Source organism: Prionailurus viverrinus, chromosome B4 (genome assembly GCF_022837055.1).
Source record: "Prionailurus viverrinus isolate Anna chromosome B4, UM_Priviv_1.0, whole genome shotgun sequence".
NCBI lineage: Eukaryota > Metazoa > Chordata > Mammalia > Carnivora > Felidae > Prionailurus > Prionailurus viverrinus.
In genome coordinates, this window is record NC_062567.1 from 69,718,845 (window position 1) to 69,746,484 (window position 27,640).

The 27,640-nt window shown below is 40.2% G+C and overlaps 1 protein-coding gene across 2 annotated transcripts in view; it reads left to right on the forward strand.

Moving 5' to 3' along the window:
* Positions 1–27,640, forward strand: part of ANO6 (anoctamin 6) — a 198,507-nt gene that overhangs the window by 158,778 nt on the left and 12,089 nt on the right. For both annotated transcript variants that reach the window (XM_047865899.1, XM_047865900.1), the window contains 7 exons: positions 1,456–1,598; positions 4,168–4,245; positions 9,266–9,491; positions 10,539–10,708; positions 10,916–11,013; positions 16,797–16,927; positions 24,514–24,719. In XM_047865899.1, the coding sequence (XP_047721855.1) occupies positions 1,456–1,598; positions 4,168–4,245; positions 9,266–9,491; positions 10,539–10,708; positions 10,916–11,013; positions 16,797–16,927; positions 24,514–24,719 (1,052 nt within the window). The remainder of the gene's footprint in view (positions 1–1,455; positions 1,599–4,167; positions 4,246–9,265; positions 9,492–10,538; positions 10,709–10,915; positions 11,014–16,796; positions 16,928–24,513; positions 24,720–27,640) is intronic.

Consider the following 27,640-nt stretch of genomic DNA (forward strand, 5'->3'; position numbering starts at 1 on the left):
AGGCAATCAGGTCTCCCTGCCTCTAGTCTCCAGACCACCTGCAATATCCCCTCTTCCTTTAAGTTACAACCTGAACTTCTTTCAAGGCATAGAGTCCTTTGTGATGTGCCCCGGCGATCTCTCCACTGGCTGCCCCAGCCTTCCTCATTATACCTTGCACTCACTTCCAGATATTTGCAGTTTCTGGAAAGTATCTGAGTCTCTGGCTTCCTTGCCTGTGCATGCACAGCTCCCACGGGAGATGACTTTAATATCCAACCTTCACCTGATCGAATCCAAGTCGGTCATCTCAGAGTGGCTGTAGTGGCCCCTTCTCTGGGAGAGCCTCGGCTACTCGTTGGTCACTCACCCAGAGCCACCTGTGCTCTTATCCTGACCCCCCCCCCCCCCCCGCTAGTCTCTGATAACTATCATTTCACCATCATTCCTACACACCTAGGAGCTCCTTGAAGCACGGCCTGTGTCTTGTTTCTCTTTATTCTCCGCACATAAAAATACTTGTGTGTGGAACAGTGGCAAATCCAGTATTTCTATATAGGAAGAGCTTAGGGGTACCAGTCTGATTGAAAGGACACCTGGGTGGCTCAGTCGGTTGAGTGTCTTGACTTCGGCTCAGGTCATGATCTCATGATTCATGAGTTCCAGCCCTGCATCGGGCTCTGTGCTGACAGCTGAGAGCCTGGAACCTGCTTCTGATTCTGTGTCTCCCTCTCTCTCTGCCCCTCCCCTGTTTCTCTCTCTCTGTCTATCTCTCTCTCTCTCTCTCAAAGAATAAATAAACATTAAAAAAAATTTTATAACAAAGAAAGGTCTATGGGATTTACCCTGAAACTATATTTTCAATCAACATTTAATGTTGTTTTTATTTAGTATTTTAAGTTTCAGGTCTTAAAAGATAGTAAAGAGTTCTAAAAATTATTTCATTCATATTTCACACAAGATTGAGAAAAGCATCATTTTTGCAGATTTAAGAATATTTTTTTAATCCGGGGTGGCTTGGGTGGTGGTAAATAGAGATATAGGGACGACTAAAGTCCCCCCCTCCCCCACCAGGCTCTTAGGAAAGAAGAGAGGGAAAGGGATGTAGGGAAGAACAGGCTGAAGGATGGATGGACCATAAACTGTTTTTGAATTATGGCAGTTATTTGTGTTTTTTAGTTGGCAACAACATGCTGGTAGCAGATGTTCTAGCGTTAGACACACTCACGTGCCTTCTGACCATCGTGTTGTTGTTACCTTTCCAGTGGCTATAGTCTGTTTTCACAAGCTGAGTAAATTATCAACATCATCTTTAAAAAAAAAAAAAGTAACTTGTTTTTCTCTTCTAAATCATAGTATCACCTACTAGATTAGGTTTTATTGACCGTGTACAAAAGTGTTATGAGTAATTACAATGATTAATAATTCAGGACAGCTTTGTTGACGGTCCCCATGCTCCTGTTCTCTCTCTGTTAGTAACCTTGTTTCTGGAGTTTTGGAAACGGCGCCAGGCAGAACTGGAGTACGAATGGGACACTGTTGAGTTACAGCAGGAGGAGCAAGCCCGGCCAGAATATGAGGCCCGGTGCACTCACGTGGTGATCAACGAGATCACTCAGGTAAAGTGGACGTTAGGTCGATGCACTCTAGCCTGTTTATTACAGCAGTTCTCAGCTTTGGTGGCATATTGTAATCACCTGGGTACCTTAAAAAATGCCGATGCCCGGAACCCATCACTGCGTGCCCTGATGGTACTTGGTGGCCTGGGGTGTGTTCCAGGCACAGGGATTTTTTTAAAGCTTCCCTGGTGATTCTAATGTGCAGCCAAGCCAAAGAAGTATCGCTTAGAACAGTGGACATGGGAGATAAATGTGACCCTTCTTTGTTGTTACCTTTCCCGTGGCTATAGTCTGTTTCCACAAGTTGAGTAAGTTATCAACATCCTCTTTAAAAAAAAAAAAAAAAGTAACTTGTTTTTCTCTTTTAAATCGTAGTATCACCTACTAGATTAGGTTTTATTGACCTAATCTAAAGTAAAAGTGGGGGGAAAAAATTAGACCCTGACTTAAAATGTAGAAGAAAAGATGCATTGGTTTGTGTCCTTTCATTCCGGTAAAAAATGCAGAAAAGAAAAATCAGACTCCACGAGCTCGTTGTATAGGGAAGTATGCATTGGATTTTTTGGTTGATTCTCAGTTTTTCACATGCACCTTCATTATTACAGCCCCTTTTTCATCCTAGACCAGCCACCCTTTGTGCTGCACTAAAGCCTCAGCCACTGCTCCACCTTCTGGTTGGGACGCACGCGAGACTGTGCGGCTGTCATCCTCAAGTTGTAGAAAGACTAGAGGAAGAAGGGAAACAGTTGTTGAAGTCCAACTATGTTTAGGCCTGTGCTAGGCATTTTATATAATTGGAAAGGTAAATTCCTTCTGCTACTGCAAAAATAAAAATAAAACAAAGCTATACCTCTCGGTAGAAACATTCCAAAGCCAGTGAAAGATAATTTTTGAGTCATCTGCATTAGTGCTCTTTTCCATCAACACAGAAAATTTAGAGCTGATTGTTCTTGCAGTCATCAGTATAAGGACAGTCAGTTCTGAGTACGAATAATTCTTGGAAAGAAAATGCTTTTAACAAGAGCATCTGAAAATGTCCCCAAGTATAGATTTTATAAATTGAATCAGAGATTTACAGAAGGCCGACACTAAAAGGGACTGGAGGGAGCAGTTCAACCTCCTCATTTTATAAATGGAAAAAAAAATGAGGTTCAGTTATCAACAGAAGGTGACGTTTGTCTTTTACAACATAACAAGCTTCCAGCGATTCCCATTTTGTATAGTTCTCACTGTTTACTATGGAAGAGGATGGGGTCAAACCATGTGCTGTTGAAGGACAGCACATTCAGAAATGAAGGCAGAAACTTACATAAAATTAGATGTTGAAAACACCTTTTATTTTATTTTATTTTTTTAATTTTTTTTTTCAACGTTTATTTATTTTTGGGACAGAGAGAGACAGAGCATGAACTGGGGAGGGGCAGAGAGAGGGAGACACAGAATCAGAAACAGGCTCCAGGCTCTGAGCCATCAGCCCAGAGCCCAACGCGGGGCTCGAACTCACGGACCGCGAGATCGTGACCTGGCTGAAGTCGGACGCTTAACCGACTGCGCCACCCAGGCGCCCCTGAAAACACCTTTTAAATAGTAGGGTAGAAAAAGCTTATAATATTGGCAACAGAAAAGGTGCTGAAGAAAGACAATTTGGTAATTTAAAATTGCCAACGAATAAGTTAAATTTCCGTTGAAACATAGCTTGTTAAAAAATTAAAGATGAAGGTTCATTTTTCTTTATCTTTTTTCCTCGTTTTACTTTCATTGCTAATGCATACTCAATTAGGCTGTAGTGTGGTAATGAAGTCTTGGGAATGAGACTGCAAATCTAAACAGCAACTTACTAGCCGAATGATCTTCGACAAATTATTTAACTTCTCTGTGCCATAGCTTCCTCTATAAAACGGGATTGATAGAGTTGCTTCCTCACACGGTTGTGGTTAGGATTAACTGAGTTAATGTGCAGAACCTACTTAGAATAGTACCTGGCCTAGAGTAAATGTAAGTATTTGTGGCTACTATTATACTATAGCTACTGTTACAATCCAGATAAATCTTGAGAAGTACTGATCTCCAGTCTTAAAAATTAAATATATTCTTATGAGTTATGGAAACTTTTAAAATTCATAGCTATGCCAAATCAATATATAAAGCTCAACCAAGAAACACATAGTAGGTACCTAGTATTTGCAGACACCGTGGAACTCACTGTCCTGCGTGGGCTCTGTGCCGTCATTGCCACCATTTCTAGAATCTGAGACAAGCTCAGGAATGTAGTTTACAGCTTAGCGTTGTCAGATAGACTCCTGAGCTGAGATCACAGCAGACAAACGGTTCATTGTTCATGCTCACATTTTCAAAAACCATTAAAATGAGCACGTACTTGTTATGTGTGTGTTTGAAATCAACAACAACAACAAAATGCAGTTATGAGTAAGGAGGCTGTTTGAAAACTAATTTTTACAAATATTAAGCTTAGGATTTAGAGACCAATCAGGGCAAAAATCATTTCACCAGAGTATACCTTTGATTGACTAAACTTTTTTTTTTTTGTTTGTTTTTTTTTTTTTTTTAGGAAGAAGAGCGTGTGCCCTTCACTACCTGGGGAAAATGTATCCGGATAACCCTCTGTGCAAGTGCTGTCTTATTCTGGGTAAATCAGTCACAGACTTTTTAATATCTAATTTTAAATATCCTGGAAACTGAAAGCACACTGGAAACTGGTAGTCTGATAGAAGTGTTTCCAGAGAACCACTCAGCCACCATGTGGAACAACTCTCAATATCTATCTGCTCACAGTGGTTCTTTCAGTTCCTGCCACCTCATGTGTTTAGATCAGATCAATGGTTCTGGATTTTCCATTTTCTGGTGAAGAGACCAAATGGGGGGCATTAAGAATTCTAAAATTTTCCAACAGTAATAGCTAAAATAAAATGTCTAGGGATAGCCTTAAAAGGATAATAGGAATTATCAGAGAAAATGTAAAAACTACTGAAAGATACAAAAGAAGACTTAAACAAATTATTGTAGATGAAAAGATAATATGCCTGGATTATCAGGACTTTTGAAATTAATTTGGGGTTTATTATTAATAAAGTCATATTAGTAATATAATAATTAGTAATATATCAAGAATTTTATTGGCTCAAAAATAGCCGAATTAGAAAATAGGACATGAAGCCCAGATATGGGACCTCCTATCATTAACAATACACAAGAAGGGAGGCATTATAAATCAGTGGGATAAGTAAAGGTTATTTAATAAATGGTGACGGAACACTTGTTAGCTACTTGGGAGAGAAAGATGGAAACCATACTATTAACATATATTATAATTCCAGAAACAATCAAAAGATAACACCATAAACTAGAAATAAATATTGGTGAATATGTAATCTCTAGATATAAAAAGACTTTCTAAACATAACAGCAATGGAAGAAGTTTCAGAGGAAAATATTTAAAGATTTCCACACATCCAGGCACCTTGGTGGCTCAGTCAGTTAAGCATCCTATTTTGGCTCAGGTCATGATCTCATGGTCCATGAGTTTGAGCCCCATATCAGGCACTGTGCTGACAGCCTGCTTCTGATTCTCTCCGTCTCTCTCTGCCTCTCTCCCACTTGCACTTGCTCTCTCTCTCAAAAAAATAAATAAATAAACATAAAAAAAAAAAACCTTTAAAGATTCCACACATCAGAAGTGTTCTAAGCTTAAAACAGCAGAAGAAATTTTTGTTAACCAATAGGGCAAAGGTTTACTGCATTCAATACATAAGAAGTCCAGATCACTTGTCAGATAACACCAAAGATCTCAAGAGCTACAGAGGCAGAGAACATGAATACCCTTTCACAAAAGAAAAAACACCCTGGCAACTGTCAAGCCTCAATCCTAATTAAATCAGTGCACACTAAAATGAGATACAGTGTTTCACCTATTAAGTGATAAGGCTCAGTGTTTGTGAGGATGAAGTGCAGTCATCAGCTGCTCTCATACCTAAGCTATGAAAATTTTAAGCTGCTTCTGGCCTTCTTAGCAGTATGACAGTAAGTATCAAGAGTCAAAAATATTCATGTGCTTTAATCCACAATTCAGCATGTAAAAATTTTTAATCAGGAACTCTTTCAAAATGGTAAGTTAGTAAAGATTAGTTACATACAGATTTATTACAATATATATATATATATTTATTTATATACATTATTATCCAGTAAAATCCTGGACTGCGAGTAACTTGTTCTGCAAGTGTTCCACAAGATGAGCATACATTTCTAACTTTAACTTGATAAACGAGGGATGTCTTGCATTATGAGTAGAACGTGATGCCAAACATCACATGATCACAACTGAGCCAATGGTTCTTGAAATTTGCTTCGATATGCAAGTGCTTTGAATTACAGGCACGTTTCTGGAACAAACTATGCTCTCAGACCAAGGTTTTACTGTGTATATATAAAATCTGAGCCAAAATACTCTACTTCTAATCCTTCATACAGTAGAATATAGTGCGGCCATAAGAAAGTATGTCCATAAAAATATTTGACAACATGTGAAAATGTTATGGTTATGATAGGTTTAAGGAAAATACATAAAATAGTTTTTAATATGCAAACAATGCATAGTTCTGAAGGAATTATGCCTGTATATAGTTAGTAGATACATTTTTTCTGTTTCTTTTATTCCTTTATTTAAAAAAAAAATTTAATGTTTGTTTATTTATTTTGAGATAGAATGCGTGTGTGGGAGGGGCAGAGAGAGAGGGAGAGAGAGAATCCAAAGCAGATTCCACACTGTCAGCACAGAGCCCAATGTGAGGCTCGAACTCACAAAACTGTGAGATCATGACCTGGGCCAACCAAGATCAAGAGTCCGGTGCTTAACCAACTGAGCCACCCAGGTGCCCCTATAGTTAGGAGTCTTTCAATTATAGGTGACAGAAAATCAATCTCCAGTTGGTATAAACAACACTGATGACAACAAAATGAACCAATAAATGGTTCCTGTAACTAAAAATCTCGGGTCTGAGGTATGACTTCCATTAAGGATAGATACTGCAGCCCAGATGACATCAAGAGCTGTGTTTTGTTCTGTCATCATTCTCTGTTCACTGGTCTCCTGGCTTGGTGGGTGTAGGCACTACCTTATAGTCTCAAAATGGCTGCAAGATTCCAGATCTCCCATCCCATTCAAAACAAGAGAGGTCTCTGTCAGCAGCTTCCTTTATTGACAAGCAAGCTTCTCTTTCCCATGGATACTAGCAGATCTCTCCTCACATCTCACTGAATTTTATTAAGATATTTCTCAATCCTTGAATCACTTGCTGAGGCCAATAGGATGAGACACCTATTTGCCTCAAACCAATCAGGATCTACCTGTAAACCCTAGGGGAGGAGGGGGTCAATCCAGCCCAAGCCATAGGACTGAAAATGGAGGAGAGATTATTCTCTCAAAGCACAATCTGGGTCTGCTTGTAAGTCTGGGAACAGATTCAGGGCAGCAAACACAACCAGTGTCCACTATAGAGTAATTTCAAATATTCCCTAATAAGCATATATTGAAGTTATAGCCAGAAAGATTTGTAAGGAACTTAAGAATGAAGATTCATAAGGACTTCCTTCTATGAAGAAATACTGAACCTGTCAAGTACCCTGAAGAAGTATGAAAACATACCAAGTTTATAAAAGCTCTGAAAAGAATGAGAATTCATTTCATAAACCATGTAGGAAGCAGTGCCACGTAGAGTTTAGTGTGACTCCAGAGTCTTGGAGTAACTCAGTTCTTTTCACTTATTAGTTGCTTAATTTGGGTCAAAGTCTTATTCTCTGGGTCTCTTTTTCTTTGTAAAAGATACAATACTACTTACCTCACAGGGCTGTTGAGGATTTTAAAAATATGTGCTGAGTTGAATAGTAAAATTAAAAATCTCAGCCATTATAATTAATAATTTAAAAATTATTATGGAGATCTTTTAATTTTTTTTAATTTATTTTTTTTTTTTGAGAGAGAGAGAGAGAGAGAGAGAGAGAGAGAGAGAGGAAGAGAATCCCAAGCAGGCTCCGCACTGTCCGCACAGACCCCAATGCAGGGCTTAAACCCACAAACCGTGACATCATGACCTGTGCCAAAGTCAGGAGTCAGACACTTAACCGACTGAGCCACCCAGGCACCCCTATGGAGATATATATTTTTTAAATATGTACCATTTAGGGGCACCTGAGTGGTTCCGTTGGTTGAGCAGCCAATGTTAATTTCAACTCAGGTCATGATCCAGGGTCATGGGATGGAGCCCCATGTCGGGCTCCGTGCTCAGAATGGAACCTGCTTGGCATTCTCTCTCATTCTCTCTCTCTCTCTCTCTCTCTCTCTCTCTCTCTCAAAAAATAAAATAAAGTAAAATATATACACTTTAAATGGCCCGCATTTGTTGTTCTCAGAGAGGAAGACTGGATATACCTTCTCTAATACATTTTCTTTAGCCTTGGCGAATTTTCACATATACTCACACACATAAACATGTCATTCCTTTCACAAGCATTAAACCCTAACTGTAAGAAAGGAGATAATGAGCAAAATTATTGGAGGAGATATAATGCCTTCTGTACAAACTTTAAAAGTAAGAAAAACATCTTGTTAACACTTCAGCCTCCATAACCACAGCTCACATGTATATAGTACTTTTCGTTTGCCTGGGCTTCGTGTTCTAAGTGTTTTTACCTGGAGTAATTCATTAAATCCCCACAACAGTCCTATAAGTTAGTTCCCATTAGGATCCTTCATTACGTGGGCAAAGAAGTTGAAGCCCCAAAGGTTAAGTGATTTGCACAAGGTCCCACAACTAGAGGCATATCTGGGATTCGAATGCAGGAACCTGGTTCCAGGACCCTGCCTGTTAATCACTCCCTTTACTGCTCTCCACAGGTGAAAACCAGCCTCTCTGTGTTGCTGTAAACAACAGGGCAGCTTTTACTTGGCCCTGAAATTCACATTTTTTGTAGCTTTTGTCTCTGGTAACAGTCTTCACAAGCAGTCAGACACATCGAGTACATGCTTTGGAGTAAGTCCAAGAAAGTAGATGTAGGGAAAACAGTTTAAACACAGAACCTTTAATATGCATTACCCAGTGGCCGGAGAAAACGTGCCTAGGGAGGAAGCGACATCCTACCAACCGTGTACAAACCGTGCTTCAGACCCCCTCACTGACACTGGTCTATGCAGTCAAAAACAACAGATGAGTGAAATGAATCTTGTGCAAAAGCAGGTAGGAATAACTGCCAGTTTCAGATCTTAAGATCCAAGGGGAGAAGTGTGTGAAGCTTTCATCAGCAGTTACCTGTGGCCATTTCCACGTTTCCTCAGGGCACCTCTGCAGGCTCCCCATCCTGTTCAGAATCTCACCTCCTGCAGGCGACCAAGACAACAGGTAGCACCTGCTGACCCTTGAACCAGGTGATCTGTTCTCTGCTGGAAGGAAACCTATCCCCTTCATGGATTATAACTGAGCAAAAACTTGAATGCATATCCTAAAGAATATCACTTTAGGATATCCCATCACCCATCACTTTACATGTGTACCTTGTCCATTTGAGCATGGGGTTAATTTTTAAGTGTAAAAACACTATTAGTGAAGTAATAGTGCTGTGTAATTAGTGAAGTGCTGTCTTTATTGTGCTTCCAGATCCTATTGATCATCGCCTCAGTTATTGGGATCATTGTCTACAGGCTCTCAGTGTTCATTGTATTTTCTGCAAAACTTCCCAAGAACTTTAATGGGACAGATCCAATCCAGAAGTACCTGACTCCACAGACGGCCACGTCTATCACTGCTTCCCTCATCAGCTTTATCATCATCATGATTTTGAACACCATATATGAAAAAGTAGCAATCATGATTACTAATTTTGGTAAGGTCCTATTATACCTTAGGTCATTTCTAAGACATTTTTGGAACCTGGTGAGAAATAGAGACTGTCTCTTTTAGGCATTTCAATTTCCGTATGTTACAAATTTTAGAAAATTTCAAGTGTAAACATATTTTATCTAACCTGTGTGGGAAATGAATTATCTACAGCTTTGCATTAGTAAAAGGGACAAAGCAAAGACAATCATTATAATGTCCAAGCTCTGTGTAAACAGATCAGTGCTGAATAATATTTTCAATTACATTAGATCACGTACCCTATTGTTGAAAGTAAATAGTCTCTTTATTACAAATAAGTGGAATAGGGTCATGGTTCCAGTGGCAAATATGCTCCTTTTTTGCTGAGAGGACAAGTAATCACAGTGTTGTGTGGCTTCCCCCCATGCTGTTCATATTAATATAGCTCTGTTCTCATCAGCTCCAGCTTTTGTAATAAATGTTTCTCTCTCTCTCTCTCTGGCTTGTATCCCAGGCAGCTGCTTCCTGGCCAGAGTTAAGCGCTCCCCACATGCTGCATATGCCTGGGTCATTCTCCGAATGGTCTGCTCAGTGGTCATCTTCTGAAAATGATCAGACTGATTTAAATTCTCAACTAGGAGGATGACCTGCTTCCTCTTCCCCAAATTCTCGTAACAAGTTCCCCCTTGTTTTGTTTGTTGTTTCAACAGTCCTACCTTTTTGCAATTCAGGAAGACAAGAATATCATTTAGCAGGCTGTTCAAAAATAATTTTTTGTCCACTCAGACCTGAGAGAGAACAGCCTTTGCCCATTTGAAAACATTGGGCTTGTAAATTTTAAGGAACCCTTGAAGATTTTTGCCATGTGGGATATTGCATTCTTGGGGGAGGGGGCGGACTCTTGTAACAATGTGTGAACTTAACACAGCAGCTATATTAAGGAATTTAGAACAGCTTAAATGAAAACAGTGTGAATTGTATTTTTTTAACATGTTAACTCATGTATCAGTGTCTTCGATTAGGGTCTCAAAGCTGTTCACAATTCTAAAATCTTGCCTTTATTTAACTACAGAACTCCCAAGGACCCAGACTGATTATGAGAACAGCCTGACCATGAAGATGTTCTTATTCCAGTTTGTCAACTACTATTCTTCATGTTTCTACATCGCATTCTTTAAGGGCAAATTTGTAGGTTATCCAGGAGACCCAGTCTATTGGCTGGGAAAATACAGAAATGAAGAGGTATGAGTATAGAACTGCAATCTCTTGACTGTTTAAGCTGCTTTGTGTTTTCTCCAAGTTGCCCAGTGAAGAGTTTCTTCACCGTATGTTCTTCAGATTCTTTTTGCCTCAGCAGAATAAATATCAGAAAAAAATAAAATTAATCCTTCTCGATTTCACGTTAGACCCATCTAAAATTTAAATGAGATTTTCTTTTTAATATTCCAGTGTGACCCAGGTGGCTGTCTCCTTGAACTGACGACACAGCTGACAATAATCATGGGAGGAAAAGCAATCTGGAATAACATACAAGAGGTGTTACTTCCGTGAGTATTAAGTCGTATAATCTTGGGGATATGATAGGGGATGGGAGAGCCCACCCATCCAAATCATTTGCCTATGTGTTCACACAGCTGCATGCCTACCTCTAAAATGGAGTAAACTCTATTTAGTAAAAGTCTCCAGACAAGATGGTCCAACCAACGGTGTGAACGTATCCAGTGTTTAATAATTATGTTTTTAAAAAACCTACTTCTCTCTGTTTAACTTAAATCTCCATCTGCAACACTTTATGCGTATTAGCCCATTGTTGGTAGCTGACTGATCCCAGTCCATGGAGAGTTGGCCTTTTTTGGGACTGTGAACTATTTCCCTCACTTCTCAGGACTTTCTCCTCCCTTTATAGGATGGTTTAAAAAATCAACAGTTGTGATTTGTTGAGTTCCTAGTGTGTGCCAGCCACTTGTATTAAGTGCTTTGTAGATCTCTCTCATTTAATTTTTCAAACAATTCTTATTTTTATCTCCCTTATGCAAATGAAGATTCTTTGGCTTAAAGAGGTTAAATGATTTATCCACATTTGCCTTGTCCATAAGAGGCTACTGTGGGATTCAAATCCAAGATCCTAGGACTCCAAATCCATGTGCTTTCAAGAAGAGCGGTTCTCTTGTGGTCCTAAGGCACCAGGATTACATAATGTTTTAAGAGATAATCATCTAAGATGATAACCACAAATGTTTTGACTTACCGTTCTTTCCCTAAGAAATGAGAACAACAGATGTTGGTGTAGGTCACACTGTCCTTTTCAATTTTCACTGAAGCCCTATCTTGTATCAAAGCGAATAGTCCAGGGCCATCTCAATTTCTGCACCTTTTCAGGGGGCTTATTATATTCATCTTTTATTGCTAAGATTGCCACCAACTTAATGGTAATAGGACAATGAAAAAAAAAAACACAAAACAACACAGATTTAATATCTCACAGTTCTAGAAGTCACGAGTCTGACAGGGGTTTCAGTGGGCTAAAGTCAAGGTATTACCAGGGATGTGTGCTGAGCATTGAGCCCGACTCGGGGCTTGATCCCATAACCGTGATGTGATCATGACTGGAGCTGAAGTCAAGAGTCAGCCGCTCAACCACTCAACCAACCGAGCCACCCAGGCGCCCCAGGCTTTGTAGGCTTCAGGCTCTGCTGCCTGTCTTTCCCCCACCACAGACAACTTCCCTCTCTTTCTTTCTCTTCCCTCCCCTAACTTCTCCTCTCTGTTCCCCATTACCAAGTTCCTGTTCTTTCTCTTTGCAGAGCCGTTAACCTCTTTTTTTCTTTTCTTTCTGTATTTGTAGAGCAGGAACCTTTAGGTATCAATGTGTCCTTCTAGATTTCTTCACCAGGCTCATCCTCTGCCTTCTGCATGTGGAGAAGTAAATGTAAAGTATCAGGGTCTGTCTCTAAACAGACACCCCCCTTTCCCACCCTAGCTCTCCCTTCTCCCCTCTCCCCCCTCATAAAAAAAGGGATTCTGGTCTTAGCTATAAAATTACTATTTTGGAGCCTTACAACTCAGTAAACAACCTTACCTTCACCGAGTTCATATTCAGATTTTTCCAAATGAGTAAAAGTAGGTCATGCACAAATATTGGGTTTATATATGAGAATAAATATATCAAATAGAGGAAAGGCTTAACTCAGATTATTAAAAAGCATTTTTCTGAAGGAAGTAGGCTAATTATTTAACACTAAATTTTGATGACTAATTGGTTGTCAGTGAGCTATTTTCTGATTTGAAAACCATAGTGGCTGGGTGGCAGCGGGGGTTGGGGAGGGGGAGTAGATTTCTTAAACTGGTACTAAGAAATTGGTATGAAATGAAACTTATTCACATGAAATATTTAAAAATAAAGGAAGTATTATGTATCTGTGGTCTGTTTATACCTGCACTTCAAGTGAGTCTTCTGTCACACATTATCGCGACCTGAACTTTTCATTTGGATATTTCTACTCCTGGCCTAAAATACTTAAGGGCAGTGTGTTTTGAGTTATCTTTCCCTTGTCTGAAAACTGGGAATGCTAGATGTTAGCACTTGAGAGAGCAACAGGGGCTCTTCTCATCTCTGCTTCTTTGCGTCTGGCTGCCAGCTTCCTTCTTTCTTTCTTCACACAAAGTGAAAGATCTATCAGTTATCCCTGCTACCCACAACTACCCTCACCCCCAAAATACACAGGGATGGAGAGAAAAGCCTTGTTAGTCGGTGACTGTTTTCACACTGTTAAAATATGTCAAAACGAGCACAGTGAAATGAATGTCACCACAAACTTAACCTTCTTCCACCCCCACACCACCTGAGGTCCTTGGCAAGGACCCTTGGAGCAAACGGAGCAGCACATCTGGCACCGTGACCCAGCTTCCTTTTGGGGTCCCGCTAGCACCTAAATCGGTAGCTCGTATTTAGTGGGCATGCTCTAGTGTGAATGAGTGACTCCCATCCTTCAGATACAGCACATCAGCAAAGTAACAGAGTTGTTTGTTTGTACCCAGAAAGCAAGCTCAGAGCCCTTTGGCCTTCCCAGCCTCACTTAGTATTTTGATATTTGAGGCATTCCTGGGAATTCTGTTCCGTATTTGACAAAAGGCTGACACAATCCCTGCATTAAGCCATTCACTCTGGAGAAATTTATATGCTAAAATGTTAAGTAAAATAATTAAATATCCAGAATGCCAGTAGCATTGTTCTTTGGCATTTAGATGATGGAGGGCTGTAATTTTCATCCTTTATATGTTTTCTGTATTTTCTACAATGGGTATGCGCTACTTAAAGCAGGAAAGTGAGCTATTACAAGGGAAACTATCCCTTCTCAAGATCTGATTTGGCTAGAGGATGAACCAAAGATACACTGAGAGAACCTAAATACAGTTATCCCTCACTATCCATACTCACTCTTTACATTCAGGAACAGTAAAATAGATTCAGATAGTGAAGGATGCTTATAATCAAAATTAGCAAATGGAAATACTGTAGAATATTCTACACAGAAATTGTGATTATCTGTAGTATGTGGATTAAATATGATAAAGATACAAAGAGAAAATGAGGTGTAAAGTGCTTTATATCATGCTTTACACATAATAAGGACTTAACGGAAGGGTAACCTTTTACAATGCTGTTATTGCTAATGTACATGGTAAATTCCTAAGAAAATTGTGTTGTAACCCTGCTAGCAGAAGAAAGATCCTACCCGTGTCTAGCATCTGTATTTTTAAAAAGCTCTCTAAGTGATTTTCGTGTGCAGTCAAGATTGAGATCTCTGCACTAGAATCTGTTATAACCCACTAGAAAACCCAAAAGGCCACCAACAGTGATGGATGAATGACAGCCCAAGATTTCCTACTACAGATGAGTGGTTCAACTCAGGAAGACTGAACAAAAGGCTCAGAGCCTGGAGCTCAGAAAAGAAAGCTAGTCAGAAAGACTTCTAATATGACCTATTACAGGTGGAGGAAGGCAGTATCTTGAGAGAGGGAAGTACCAGCCCAGCCGGTCATGCGAGTGGTTGCCGGGACAGAGGTTCCATCCTCAGTCCAAATTGTAATGGATTTGGGGCCCTGATAGCAAAAGACCTGCTTCTCTGGGGCTTGGAGACAGTTCAGTCAAGAGGCTGAGGCTGGAAGCGTGAGGCAGAGCCAAAAACAAAACAGTAGAAACCAGGAATCTCGTTGGATGTCCTGAAGGGTGATGGATGTGTCGACGTTGATGCCACCTGCCTCACAAGGGTTCTGTCATGTGTAAAACTGTAGGTTCCCAGGCCATGCTTTAGACTTGACTGATGCCAGAGCTTCAGGTTGGGATACAGGAAATAGCACCAGCAACAAGCATTCTGGGCCATTCGAAGTGCTGACGTGAGATCCACCGATCCAAGCATTTTCGTCCCCTCGTCAAAATCCTGAGTAGCTTAGGCTGTATTTACAGTCGTCCTGGCCTCAGCCAGTTAGCCTGTACTGGACAAAAGAAAATCCTGTGAAGGGGGTTTTGGTGTGTTAGGAAATGTGCTAAATATTTTACCTGTTCTGAATTAGTTAATCCTGACAGAATTTTATCCCGACAGGGTTTTATCACCCATTTTATTTGAACTTGACTGAAGTTAAATAGTAAGCATTGAAGTGTAGATTCACATTCAGGGGTGTCTGAGACCATGTCCCCTCCACTTTCTACAGCCGCCTGCTGTGTCCGTCATGTCATAGAAGAGAAAGAAATGGGAAAAGATTGTGAAGCCAGGGGCACCGTCTGTTGTAGAGAAATCTCCCCTTTGTAAACCTCGGGGAGTGGTCAGTGAAGTTGACACAGACCAGCCAGCAGTGGGAAACCTAATAGCATAATGAGCTATTTGTAACACGTATCTCCGTGGGGGGCAAGGGGAGTGCACACCCACACAGGTGCGCGTGCAACACACACAGTTGTCTTTACAGTAGCGTGAGGCCTTCTCATTTCCTGAATTTGAAATCTGTACAAGTATATTGTTTAATCAGCCAAAGCTTGGCCCAGACATTTATATTTGACATTCTTTGCTGCTGTTGTGCCTCTTCTGGTGAACTCCATGAGTAGACCACAAGCCAGCTGTTGCCTTAGGGGACAACGGTTCTTCAGGCTACAGGTGCACACCTCATTTCACTGCCAGACTTCAATCTATTTTCAGGAAAAAGAGCCATAGAAAAGGGGGAAACATTTATTTGGAGGCTTTGAGAAAGAAAATAACATATAAGACAAGAGACGACTCTGTGGGGCCAGTGTCTGACAGAGCAGAGCACTAGGCTGTGTTTTCAGCCAGCTGTGCACTATGACTTTGAGGAGGCATTTTGCTTCTCTGGTCCTTGATTTTTTCAGCTTAAACTAGGGTCTTGGACCTGTTTCATCTAAAATGAAAATACATCACTTTTCTCTCAGAGCCCTTTAATGGCTCCCTGTTTCCCCCAGAGTAGAAAATGCCCAGATCTCCACAGTGGTCTCTTAGGCTCCCCACTCCTCAAAACTTCCAGCCTGGTTTCCTGCTAGGCCTGGACCACACCAGGCTCCATGCTGTCTGTCAGATGTAGGAGGCGTGTTCCTGCCTCTGGGTCCTGTAGTTGCTGTTCTCTCTGCCTCTTCATATTTTCATTCAAATGTCACTCTTGGTGAGAGCCCTTCCCTGCCACCGCCCCACTCCCCTACCACAAATGCCAACACTCCACTCCTTACTCTGCTTCGATCTTCTCCAGGGCACTGTTACCAGCTCGCATACCATGTCTGTCTTCATTTTATTTTCTCCGGTGGCTTCATTCTGGAAAGACCATTGTGGATAATGGTAGGGAAATGGGGGAAAAAAATAAAGTTGATCAAATGAAAGTCTTTTTAAAAACTAACTGTCCATGGGGCACCTGGGTGGCTCAGTCATTTGAGCATCCAACTTCAGCTCAGGTCATGATCTCATGGCTCCAGAGTTCAAGCCCCACATCAGGCCCTGGTGTCAGTTCATAGCCTGCTTCAGATCCTCTGTCTCCCTCGTGCCCCACTCATGTACATACATGCGCGCACGCTCTCTCTCAAAAATAAAAACATTTAAAAAAATCAACTGTCCACGTGGAAAGGAGCTGGGAGAAAAAAATAATAGCAGTTACGATCTTAAAACTCAGTACATAGTGCTGCTTTTCAAAATACTTTCGGGTAAAGAGGAAGGAACAAAAAGAAATTTAGCATGAAACCGAGAAATTAATTTCTTGGGAGGATTATGTGTTTAGCTTGAGATATCTGCAAAGTAATTGGATAATATTCTAATTGATAGTTTGATCTTTTTGACAGCTGGGTCAAGAACCTGATTGGGCGATGCCACACAGTTTCCAGAGCAGAAAAGATAGCCCCGCGATGGGAACAAGACTACCACCTGCAGCCCATGGGCAAACTGGGATTGTTTTATGAATATCTTGAAATGAGTAAGTCCTTACTGAAGTTTTAGTTGATATAAAAATTAGATTGGAGTATGTTTTCGATCCCACATAATTACCTGGCATATTGAAATGAAGAGAAGCATGTTTTTCTCCACTAGATCAAAGTACACAATCAGGCTTTCAGATAAGGTGACTGTGTGGATCCTTGTCAATATGTATGTTGTACAAAGCTAAAGATTTATTACGAAGCAGTGGCCTGGAATATTCGTTGAGATACCTCCTCACCATACTCAGAGCACTCTAACCATGTTGTCTGAGAATGAACTCAGAGCTATTATTAGAGGTGATTCAGCTTGTGCTGGAGTCCACGCAGGCACAGCTGTTGGCCGATACACTTCTGAATGAGTCATTGAAGCAGGCCTGGACAGAGAGCCTGTAGGCACATGCTGTTTCGTGGCAGGCAGGATCACAGGGTTCCCCTCTGACACCTCCCACCTGCCTGTAACAGCATCTCTATTTCTTCTGGCCCACGGTTTCTGCCTGGTTCTTTGACCTCATGGATAATCACTGGCTTGAATTCAGAACCATTTTGCTGGTTTGGGATTAAGAAGTTAGCACAGGTCCCCTCCTTCTTGAATGCTTTGTCCACTTGTGTAGTATTTGCTTGGGCTCTGTTTCTGTTCATTGGACTTGACCCTGAGCTCTTAGGTGCCTTTAAGTGGACACATCTCAAAACAGATTTCCAGAGGAAACACCATCTTTTCTATTATGCATAACACACTTACATCTTATTAGGAGGCTAACGATTTATGTGTTTTAGATCTGTGCTCTTTCAGCTAACCATTGCACTGAACTATAATTTTTTTCAGCTTAGGGGATTAGGAAAGGAGGCAGAACATTTTGGTTGACAGGCTGTGCATTTATGCAGAGGGGTTTGTGTGTTTGCAAAGATACCCCTTTGCAGTTCCTGTTTACAAGTCTGCAGATAGAGGATGGTTTTTATTAAATCACATTCTATATATAAAATAATTGCTTTTAAAAATATACATGAAACATGGGAACACATCTGCTTCTTTCAGTGAGTGAAAGGTTCATCTTGTAGCACCTTCAGTCAACAATACTTTGCAGCCTGGAGTTTGATTTAAATTTCATTTTTGCTTTTGTTAGGTTTTGGGACCAGGTTCGTTTAAGGGTGTAGCTTCAGTACATAACGTAGAAGCTCTATTTATTTATTTATTCTGTTAATTTTCAAAAGAACTGTAAGAAAATTACCTCTGATTCCAAAATGAATCATAATTGTAAATATTTCTTATTGGAGCTATTATCAGCATTAATAACAACAACATTCTGGGGCAGAATATCATTTGTTATTTTAGCACCGAAAACATACCTTGAAAAAATAGAGTTATTTTTCTGTAGTTGATTAGTCAAATAAAGAGCATTGTGAGAAAAAGTTATAGGAAAAGGTTGTGCTTTGAGGAGAAATTGGTATGACTTTTAGAGTTTCATAGTCTCATTAAAATAGTTACCAACAAAATAATTCGGCTTCATCCCACCCTACAAGAAAGGATAGAATAACGACTATTACAGAGATATTTTTTAGATTTATTAAATTGTTTTCCTATTATCTAAATAATACCTAATGAATTAGAAAAATTAATTTTTGAAAGCAGTCTGTTCCATATTCAATACCAGAGTGAAACTATTTTTTGTTATTTTACTTTGTGAGAGAGAGAATTTCCAAGTGCCTCTTGAATTATTTTTGTTCCTCTAAAATAAATATAGAGTGCCTTTGTCGATGGCCTCATTATAGTTTCCTCCTGCTTCTTCCCATATTCATTAATGACACCACCATCTACCTTCTTAATTATGCCTCCTAGCTGCTGAAACCAAACATCTTCTGGCAAATGAGCCTGGAGCCTTGTATCCAACCACCAGCTCTAGTCCCCTCTGCCCAGTGGAGGGGACTAGATCTCCCTTCTGCCTGAAACACCATTCTCTTCTCTTCCTGAAGAACTCCTGCGAAGCCTCAGTAGTAACCCTCAGCTTTTCACACAGATTTGCTGCTCTTTTCTGTAGGCATTAATAGTACTTGGTTCCTGCCTTGATGGCATCTGGTTGTGGGTATGCCTGTCCCCTGGCTAACTAATCCTGTTCGAGGTAGCTACAAAGCCTTTGCATCTCTCAGTCTTCAGCTGGAGCACCACTGTCTGGACCTAATACTCATAGATATTTATTCAAGTGACCTGAGCTTGGAGTTTCAACACCTACATACAACTGCTAGTTGAGTTTACGTTAATATTGCCCCCACCATCCCAGTGAAGTTCTTTTTTTTTTTTTTTTTTTAGTTTTATTTTTTAAAATTTATATCCAAATTAGTTAGCATATAGTGAAACAATGATTCCATGAGTAGATTCCTTAATGCCCCTTACCCATTTAGCCCATCCCCCCTTCTACAACCCCTCCAGTAACCCTCAGTTTGTTCTCCATATTTATGAGTCTCTTCTGTTTCGTCCCCCTCCCTGTTTTTATATTATTTTTGTTTCCCTTCCCTTATGTTCATCTGTTTTGTCTCTTAAAGTCCTTATATGACTAAAGTCAAATGATTATTGTCATTCTCTAATTTCACTTTGCATAATACCCTCCAGTTCCATCCACATAGTTGCAAATGGCAAGATTTCATTCTTTTTGATTGCCGAGTAATACTCCATTGTATATATATATACCACATGTTCTTTATCCATTCATCCATCAGTGGATATTTGGGCTCTTTCCATACTTGGGCTGTTGTTGATAGTGCTGCTATAAACATGGGGGTGCATGTGTCCCTTTGAAACAGCACACCTGTATCCCTTGGATAAATGCCTGTAGTGCAATTGCTGGGTCATAGGGTAGTTCTATTTTTAGTTTTTTGAGGAACCTCCATACTGTTTTCCAGAATGGCTTCACCACCTTGCATTCCCACCAACAATGCAAAAGAGATCCTCTTTCTCCTCATCCTCGCCAACATCTGTTGTTGCCGGAGTTATTCATGGTAGCCATTCTGACAGGTGTGAGGTGGTATCTCATTGTGGTTTTGATTTGTATTTCCCTGATGATGAGTGACGTGGAACATTTTTTCATGTGTGGGTTGGCCATCTGGATGTCTTCCTTGGAGAAGTGTCTATTCATGTCTTTTGCCCATTTCTTCACTGGATTAAACTAAAAGGCAACCAACAGAATGGGAGAAGATATTTGCAAATGATATATCAGATAAAGTGTTCGCTTCCAAAATCTATAAAGAACTTACCAAATTCAACAGTAGTGAAGTTCTTTATGGCATGTTTTTTGGGTTTTATTTTTGAGCGAAATTTCTGTTATCTTTAGTGAATTCCCCACCATCCTTTGAGATTATTAAAGTAACCCTGGTCTGTTAACCAAATTGCTTCCCCGGGTGTCTGGTCTTAACTTCTGAGAATTCAGACACAGGACATAGAGAGATAGTCTGTCAGTCTAAAATCTAGCTTCAAAACCAGAAGATACCATTTTGTACTTACAGCACAGACACCCAGTCTCTTGTGAACTTGGTGAGGCCTTCCTAGGGGGCGGGTGACATAAATGAAATGCAAGAAAATGATTGAGTGGGCCCTGTTTGTCTCTGGCCCTGCCTCCTCTATCCTTGTTAACTTGACCTCATCATCCTCCATCTCCAAGTTAATTTTCAAAGATCTATTCAAACAGTGACCTTCATATATTATTTTCTCCACCTAATTTACTATAATTAGTACCAACTCTTCTTTAGCATTTCCTTGTGCCCACCCATTTTCCTCTTTCTCCAGTGCTAACCCCACCTCAGCACCCCACTGTACTTCTCCAGGACTCAGGCCTGTGTTCTTCCATTTCCTCATCTCCACTGTTTCCTCCCACTACCTGCATTGGTATTTCCTCATTTTTGCAGGCCTCCTACCTCGTTATTCATTCATCTGATAAACATTTATGGAGCACCTGCTATGCCAAATACTCTTATCAATTGCTGGGGATACCAAGACAAGTAAGACTTGGTGCCTGCCCTTACAGAGCCAAGTGAGGGGTGGTCAGTATTTGGTGGATTGTCAAGAAAGTAAATGCAGATGGGACTTTCTAGAGCACATGAGATTTGAATTGGATTTTGAAGAGTGAATGGAAGTTGTTTCAAGTATGGTAAAGGGAATGGACATTTCATGTAAAGAGGTGGACATTTAAAAGTACAAGGACATGAAACAGCTTGGCCAGTTCAAAGTATGGCGAGAACAAAGGATCCATAGGTGGGAATGTCAGGTAAGCAAGGACTGTGTCATAATGGGTCTCGTGTGCTCATCCAGGGAACTAGAACTTCTCCTTAATGAACTTATCCTTACCCATGGGAATATTTGTAAGCAAGAGAGCTATATAATGTTTATGTTGACAAAGATCAGATCATTCTGGCAGCAGAATGGAAGATATTTTGGTAGGAGAAGGATATTTTGGGAGGCTACACCAGGTAACCCACACAACTAGGTAATCCCCACACCTAAATAGAGGCAGTGGGTATGGGCATAGAGATCAGGGAGACAGATTGGACAAGTGCTAAAGAGATAACTAGTATGGTAGGTGAGGAATAAAATTGGTGAGATAATTTCCAGGAGATTGAATGTGCAGGTAAGAATATGAGTAGAGGAGCTGGTGTCAAGGAAATGGTTCAGTATTGAATATTTCAAGTGTGAGGTGTCCATGGGATGGATCCGTAGAAATGTCCATTAGAAAGTTGGATTCCCCAGGAGCTCAGAGAAGCTACAGGTAAGACCCTGGGGGTGATTCAGGCATGCCAGACACAGAATTGATGATTAGGCCCTGGGGAAATGGGGCATTTAAAGGGTAAATGGGGAAAGAAATCCACAAAGGAAGAATAGCAGAACAGTTGGAAGAAATGTAGCAGGGAGTTACTCCAACATGGAAAGCTTAGAAGGTGAGAATGTTGCTTAAGAGGAATTTGAACACTGACTAAAAGGAGCATAATGCAAAATAAGCGGGCAGGGTGGGGAGGAAAGAGTTGAACCCACACTTAATTGCTGGCACAGTGGGAAAAGGTAGAAGGCGCACTACAGGTAGTGTTTAAAAGAAATTATGTGCATGCATGCGTGTGGACGCATGTGCACGCGTGCACACACACACACCTTCGCTTTTTAAAATTATTTAAGTAAAACAGAAGTCAGGGGGAAGGCATTCCACTGAGAGGGAAATGTTTGGCCATATCAAAAGCTGCCTAGCAATCAAACAAATAAGGACTGAAAATGTACCCTGGCTTTGAAATCTGCAGCCACTGCATAGTGAGCATAGGGAGGGCCGTGGCAGGATGTAGGGCTTTGAGGAGGGAATAAGCAGAGAAATAGTTGAGGTACTTTTTCAAGAAACTCAAAATGAAGAAGTAAGCATAGAGCATTTTAGCAATATAGGGTCATGGAAAAGTTTTAGACAAGGATTATTTTTGTTTTTACATTGGGTATTTATTTCCTTGCAGAATCGGTAGGTCTTTTTTGTTCTTCATTTCAAAGCTTAGAAAGTTCTTCTCGCTTGAATATCAAAACAGATGATACCATGTTGGTTTTTCTGGTGCATTATTTTTCAATGAATCCATCTCTCTTTTGATGTCAAAAGGGAGGACTCCATACCAGTTTTTTCCAGTGATGTAGCTGATTGCTCCAACACTTGAATCCACTGATTTGAAGCATCACTTTTTATAATATAGTAAACTCCCATGAATATCTGCATCAATTCTGTTTAATTCATCCTATTAGTTCTAAACTGTTTCAATTCCAGAGCATAATAATATACATTATTAGAATCTCTCAGAGGTAGACCTATTGTATTCTCTTCCAGATTGTCTCTCCTGTCAGTTGAAGCATTCCTTTTCATTATTTTACTTGTGTACTTGTGTATATTTCTTGGAAAACTTTAGCATCCTCTTTCAGCTTTAAAAAAAAAAAATACCCATTTGGGATCACTAACTGAATTTGTATTGGAATTCTAAATTATACTTTGGAGAAAAAAATTGATATAAGTCCCCCCATCTTGACTCTGCCCAATTAAGAAGCATATGGTACATCCTACCATTCATTCATTTATCATTATTTGTTTTTATTTTTTAAGACCATTACCATACCTTGTTAACATTTCTCACTAACTTTCTCCTAAATAGTCTATACTTTTGTTGTCATTATAAATAACATCTTTTCTGTTTTGGATTTTTAACTGGGCTGACTGCTTGCATAGTCCTCATTTCTGGCTTCTCTTGAATAATAAGATCAGGCAACATTGGACCCTCATTCCAACATGGCAACTGTATGCAGTCCCTTCCATTTCATTAGGCTATGCACTTGCCAGTTTACCACATTTGACTGCACCCACTCCACACATTTCTATTACTTGCCTGGCCCCTAGCAGGCAGATGAATTCATTTAGGGGTAGGTGATGCATAGACACAGTCAGCAGCATAATACCAAGCATTGGTGTCAACATCTATGATATCATCAACTCCGGTAATTGTCTGTCTTCCCTGAAGACGGTGGCTCTTGCCTGGCCTGTGGACCTGCCAGATCTTTCCAGCCCTCTCTGTTCTTCTGCAGCATACCCTGGCTTCTCAGACCAGAAGAGCATGCCAGCTCCTTCTACCTACATACCCCTCCACAGTCTTGCCCTTCCTTGCCTGATTGGTCCCTGCCCCTGTTCTGAGCAGTAGCTGTAAAGGGGCTGTAAATCTTCCTGGCATTCACAGCCTTAGTCCCATATCTGTACTCGTTTACTTGAAAGATTTCTTTTAGATCTCTGGCGTTATTTTTAACCTTTACCTCCCTGTGGTACAGCTTGCCCCAATCTCTGCTGCCCATCTATAGCAGTGCCACCTAAATTACAAGGAGAAAAGTACTTCTAACCCCTCACTTGGATATTTACTTAATATGACCACATAGATGGCAACCACTTCCAGATAAAAATTCTTGAAGGATTATATCTTGCCTTATTAAGATAATTTTGTCACATACATTTCTGTGATTTGTAATAATATTACAAATTCTCTGAAGGCATGGCAACTTGCGTTTGCAGACTCAGGGAAGGTTGCTCATTTGCCTATTTGCAGCATATTTCCTCTAACATTCTCTACACATAGCCTTCCCAAAAGTACATTTCTTATTTCTTTTGAACTTGTTAGATACTTCCACAATACTCCTTTTCTTTTTTTAACCCAAAATCATGAATCATGTTCCAACATTCTGTTATTTCAACAGAGAATGAGTAACATACTGAGAGTGTCCCAACTTTAATACCAACAAATAACTTGAGTTGATTAAAGATTTTAGGTATATTATTCCTGTTAATATATTTAGGTATATTATTATTCCTGTTAGGTATTATATTCCTATAATTAGGTATATTATATCATGTGATAGAAACTGGTTATAATTAGTCTTCTTTCCAGAGATTTCATATTTGTCTTTTGTTGAACATTGTTATTACCATGGATGTCTTTTCTCTTTGGGATTTAGTTCGTTTGCCTTTTTCTTTCTTTGTAAGAGTAAAGGAAAATACGTTGTCCTTCCATCCATCCACCACTCCATGATGTGTGTCCATTCCATTGACAGTTATTCAGTTTGGGTTCGTCACCTTATTTGTGGCCTCTTTTCCACTGGCCCCCCTGTTGGCTCTGGTGAACAATATATTGGAAATAAGAGTGGACGCATGGAAAATGACTACCCAGTATAGACGCATGGTTCCAGAAAAAGCCCAAGACATCGGAGCCTGGCAGCCCATCATGCAAGGAATAGCGATTCTGGCTGTGGTGACCAATGTGAGTAAACATAGGCTTCGCAGGGTAAAGACCTTGAAAAGTCCAAAATGCATTAGTGTCGCTACCTAAAGAATCAAATGTTTGATATTTTTTTCTAATGGGAGGGAGGTGCTGGTACTATCATCTGTATAAAAACAGTTGTTATAACTGTAATTGTTATTATTTTTTTAATGTTTTTAATTGTTTGTAATTATTAATTTACAAAGTCAAGAGCTCTTACAGAGGCAGTTGCTAAGAGTGACCATGATACTATCATTGCTCATTTGCTAACGTTTTTATTTAACAGGAACATAGTAATAGTAATAACAGTAAGTACCAACTCTCTTAATCCTGATGCGACTATAAAAAGAGCTATACAATAGTGCTGTCGTAATAGAGATAGACATCTGCCCACTTACAGTGTTTACTGCCCGCAAATAAGAACTATCCTTCTACCATATTTTACTATATATTCCAAACTATCAATTTAAAATATTGACTATTTGATGGTGAAGTATGTTCACGCACTTTGTGTGTTCCAATCATGTCTCCTAGGGTTCTTCAAGGAGGGGGGGCTGTAGGATGGGTCCCATCTCTCCTCCCCACCCCGTCTGTCCCCTTGGCCTTTGCTGGCCACCCTCTAGTCATTAGCTAAGCAGCCTCATACCCTGCATGTGTCCCAGCTCTGAGGGAACAGAACAACCTGTATAGATTTTGGACCAATCTGAACAGTCTCTCTTTGCCCACCCCCGCACCCTCCTCCCCCGCCCCTTTTTTTTAAAACACAGGCCAGCAGGGAGTTTTCAGGGAGAACAATTTCCATGCCAGCCCAGCAGGGGGATGAGCACTTTCCTTAGAAATATGCTTACAATTAGGGCTATTTCCTCCCTTAGTTCACTACCCATTTTACTCCTGGGTCACTGACAATCCCCAAAAGATGATATCCCAGTTTTCATTTCTTAGTTAAGCCACACTTGCCCTGAGTCCCCAGTCTTTTCCCACAAGCACCTGTAGAAACAGAACAGAACTCAGTGCCTGTGGGTCAGTCTTCTGGATGAGGGAACATACTCAACATTGCAGTCACAGGCCAGACTCTCAGTCCACCTGTCAGTATTGTAGCTTCCCAGCTGCATGACCTTGGGCCAGGCCTTAACACTTCACAACTTCATTTTATTGTTTGTAAATTGAATAATTCCCTATCGCATATTTTAAGAATATTATATACCATAAAGGATGACCAAGGACTTCAGTGAGTTAATGCATGGAATGCACAGAGCCTGGTCCTCATGGAACGTTAGCTGCTGCTGTTTTATCATCATTATCCATCATCAGTAATAGTGACTCTGTGTAGACTTCCAACAGGTGTCTAAACTAAAGGCACAAGAATTTTACAGTTCTTGTGGTTACAGTTTTACACAACAAAGCAAGTTATCTGGAACCCAGCTGTCACCACCCGTCAAGAACCCTCAATTTATCTGAATTGTATGTTATCCCTACTTTTTGGAGAAAGTTACAAATTGCACACACACACACACACACACAAAAACAACTGCTAGGTTGTATCATTTTCCATTCACCCAAGTAACCCACACCTTCAACGTCCACTGTGTTACAATCATGAAAGAATTAATCTGTCACATTAAATATGCTATACAACACTAAGCAAGGCAGGAACGTGGAATTGTGTACGTTAGGAAAATTTTAGCAACAAGGTTTGAAACTAAAAGCGTTTTTGTTTGACCTTCAGCTAGCCAGAAAATTCAAATGACTCTTACTGCCCAGTCCTCAGCACTCTGGTTTGCTTGTGTCAGGCACCTTTTCCTAGTATCCCCAGGATGGCTCCACTCCATTAGCACAGATGGGGTACTGGCTGTGTTTCTAGGTCTACTCTGTGTGGATGTGTCTGTGTATACACACACAGGCACATGTGTGCTTGCTAATTGGTGCTGCTGGTTCTTATCCAGTAGTTGTTTCTTCTTACAACTTAGGCATCGTTTCATTGTACCGTAGGAAAACTGCTTTTTAGATCATTGATTGAATGATGGACAATCCTTTTCTTTCCCATATTATTAGGATTTGTTACAGCTTCCAAGATGCAGGTTCTGTGGACGTTTGTATATATGCCTATAAGAATGAAACATGTAAATTATCCCCTCACACTCCTAATATGTGCCTCCAAAATGTACTGGGCACTCAAGTGCTAACTTTCCATAATAGGGGAGCTTTTAACTGTAGGAAGAAGAGAATAGCCACCAGGGATGAGAATGGACATCGAATCATTCATTTTAAAGCTGCTAGTCCCCAGCAAAGAAGCGGAATTGACACGGTTGTATCAGGCCATAGTATCTGCCGTTGAAGACCAATTTTAATTTAGTTTGATATAAATGGAAAATTGTGTTCAGAACAGCATAGGAAATGAAGCACACTGCATTTATTTGTACTCTTGCAGCGTGTCTCAAAGCAGCTCAATTCAGGAGGAAAAATATCTTGTCAGAAGACAAGAGAATTATCTTCCTTGTTGGAATTTTTGCAGCTTCCTGGAGCACATCTGCAGGTGATTCTGTAAAAAGCTATAGCTAAATGATAACAGGAAATTTTAAACTATTCAAATCTGGTAAAGTAAAATATTCTTGCCTTACCCCCTCCCCCCTCCACCAGCCAGAAGCAGACACAGGCACACTTGGGAGGAAATGACAAAGCTGGTCTACTAGTGGGGGTCATTTTGCAATAGAAAAGCCCCTTAGTTGTTTTTCTTGCTCTGACTGAGATCTTGTTTGTTGGCTTGTGGTCTCTGCAGCTAAACCACATGTTCAGATGAATAGTATTAAAAATCACGTTGTGCCAAAAACCTGTCTTTCTGCCTCAATAAATGACTGAATCGTTTAACTTTGTTTATTCACATAGAATATGGATTTAAGTATATTCCTTACTTGCTCCTTCCT